The 2,187-nt window shown below is 43.9% G+C and overlaps 1 protein-coding gene across 2 annotated transcripts in view; it reads right to left on the bottom strand.

The window, feature by feature from the left end:
- The window catches only part of LOC102897731 (RH-like protein), a 31,956-nt gene extending 31,844 nt beyond the window's left edge, over window positions 1-112 (bottom strand). For both annotated transcript variants that reach the window (XM_006924413.2, XM_015598816.1), the window contains exon 1: window positions 1-112. This exon is cut by the window's left edge and continues 57 nt beyond it. In XM_006924413.2, the coding sequence (XP_006924475.1) occupies window positions 1-112 (112 nt within the window).
- Window positions 113-2,187: the final 2,075 nt, after the last annotated feature.

Here is a 2,187-nt window from a genome sequence, read left to right as displayed (position 1 = left end):
AGGAATTGTCATAGCTGGTGAAAAAGAGGAAGACAAGAATGAGAGCCACCTCCAGTGTTAAGATCCACAGTGTAAGGCAGTACTGCACAGACCGTGGGTACTTAGAGCCCATCCTGTGTCTGTCTCTGTTCGGCGGTTCCACTGCACCAGGCATCACCCTTCTGTCCCCACATCCACTCCAATGAGTGATGAGGAGACACCCGCCAAAGGCCTTATCTCAGGCTGCAAGGCTGGCTCTGCTGTCCTGCCTATGGAGTTAACACAGGAACAGAGGGACTATGACAAAGAGGGGAAGAAATGCATTTATTTCAACATTCGTTCATTCATTCCATCATTCATTTCTTCATTCAACAAGTAGTTGCTTCATTCCTACTATAGGACAGGGACTGTGCTCAGTTTAAAAGAGGGCATTCATTCACTCTGCACCCAAACATAAGAATCTTTCATTCATTCCTTTAGTTTACCCTCACCATATTCTTGCAAGAAAGATAGAGAGTGGATCGACACTTCTACTTTACAAAGGGGGAAACTGAGGCTCAGAAGGGGCTTTGGGTTTGCAAAATTTCTCTTTGAAACCTTACCACTGTCAGAGAGGGCTTGCAGTGAGCTTTTAATAAAGATGTGTTGAATGAGAATGAATTAGTGGATGAATGAAAGCAAAGAACAGTACTAAGCCCTGGGGAGGATACAGACAGGCCTCACAGAGACCTCCTCAGAGTTACACAGGTGAAATTATTTATATTCAAATCTGTATTTAAATCCACTTGTTTCTAAACCTTTAAGGAAAAGTGGAGAAAAGAGAAAGGAGGCTTAGATCCAGCTCCAGTTAAAACCTGGCGAAAGTCCTGATCTAGTCCTAGGCTCTGGTCACCTCATCACAGAACAGCCCATGACTCTGCCCGGGGCATGAACACTACAGTGCCTTTAAGAAAGGCCACCAGCCTCAGCACCCTCATCCCACAGTTGTAGATAGTCCCCTAAAATGGGATTTAGGCCACCTGTGATCTAGTTCTGACCCTGCAGCTAACTTCTCCTATGGCCTACATCCATGTGCCTAGCAGGTCTGATATATAATAAGTATCAAGAAAGGGAGGGAGGGAAAAAGGGAGGGAAGGATGAAGGATCAGAGAGTGGGAGAGTGGGAGGGAGGGAGTAAGGGAGGAAAGAAGGAAGGAAGTTTCCTTACCTTCTACGCTGGCCTCAGCCATTGGCCACTGAGTATGGACTGAATTTGTGGAACTCCAGAGAATAAAACTATTCTAAGAGTTTCAGGGAGGCAGATTTTGGCCCAACATGAGTGGATTCTTCATTGACCACTACAGCTGCCCAATGAAACAGGCTGCCTATTAGGTAGTGAGCATCCTGTCACTAGAGGAATGCAAGCAGAAACTGATGATTACTTGTCAGAGATGTCTTGGAACTGATTCATATGTGGATCCTAGGAAATTTTAATCACCTGGTAGGATTTGTCACTTTGTTTTTAGATGAAGAAGGTAAGACAGAAGATCACACAATCAGTTGGCATCACTCACTCTTCTTGCTTAGCACAGATTTATTTATAGAAGGAAAAAACTTAGAATAACCTAAACGTCCACTAGTAGAAGAGTGGTTAAGTAAACTACTTGCCACTAATATGATGGTTGTGAACATAGGCAGAAAAATCCAGAGGAAAATGCTTTTAAGATATATCAAAAGTGGCACAGAGGATACACTATTTGGTGAAAAAGCAAGTTACAGAACAGTGTGTACAATATGTTCCCACTTTTGTAAAATAACAACAATATGTTAATGTGTGCGTAGGGGGAAAATTGGTTGCAAACCACTAATACTGGTTACTTTTGCTTAAGATATTTTCCAGAGCTAACATTTACTAAGCACCAACCATTGCCCAGAACTGTTCTAGGCACTTTACACATACAAACTCAGTTAATGACCCCGTGAGGTGGGTACTTATTAGCCTTATGTTACAAACTAGGAAACTGAGGTGCAGAAAGGTCAAGCGACTTGCCCAGGGTCACAGGGCTAGTAAGCAGTAGAGCTGGGATTTAAAGCCAGGCAGTCTGACTGGCTGCTTGACAACTGTGGTCCCTGCCCATCCCCACCCCTGACCTCCATTCCCCACAGTTGGCCTCTTCCAATGGATTTGTTCAAAGAGGAGTTTTCTCTCTTCCCCTCTGATTCATGCAA

This window comes from Pteropus alecto, unplaced genomic scaffold (genome assembly GCF_000325575.1).
Source record: "Pteropus alecto unplaced genomic scaffold, ASM32557v1 scaffold39, whole genome shotgun sequence".
In the NCBI taxonomy this organism is placed as follows: domain Eukaryota; kingdom Metazoa; phylum Chordata; class Mammalia; order Chiroptera; family Pteropodidae; genus Pteropus; species Pteropus alecto.
Note: the sequence above shows the minus strand (reverse complement) of the source record. Positions and strands in the feature narration are given on the sequence as shown.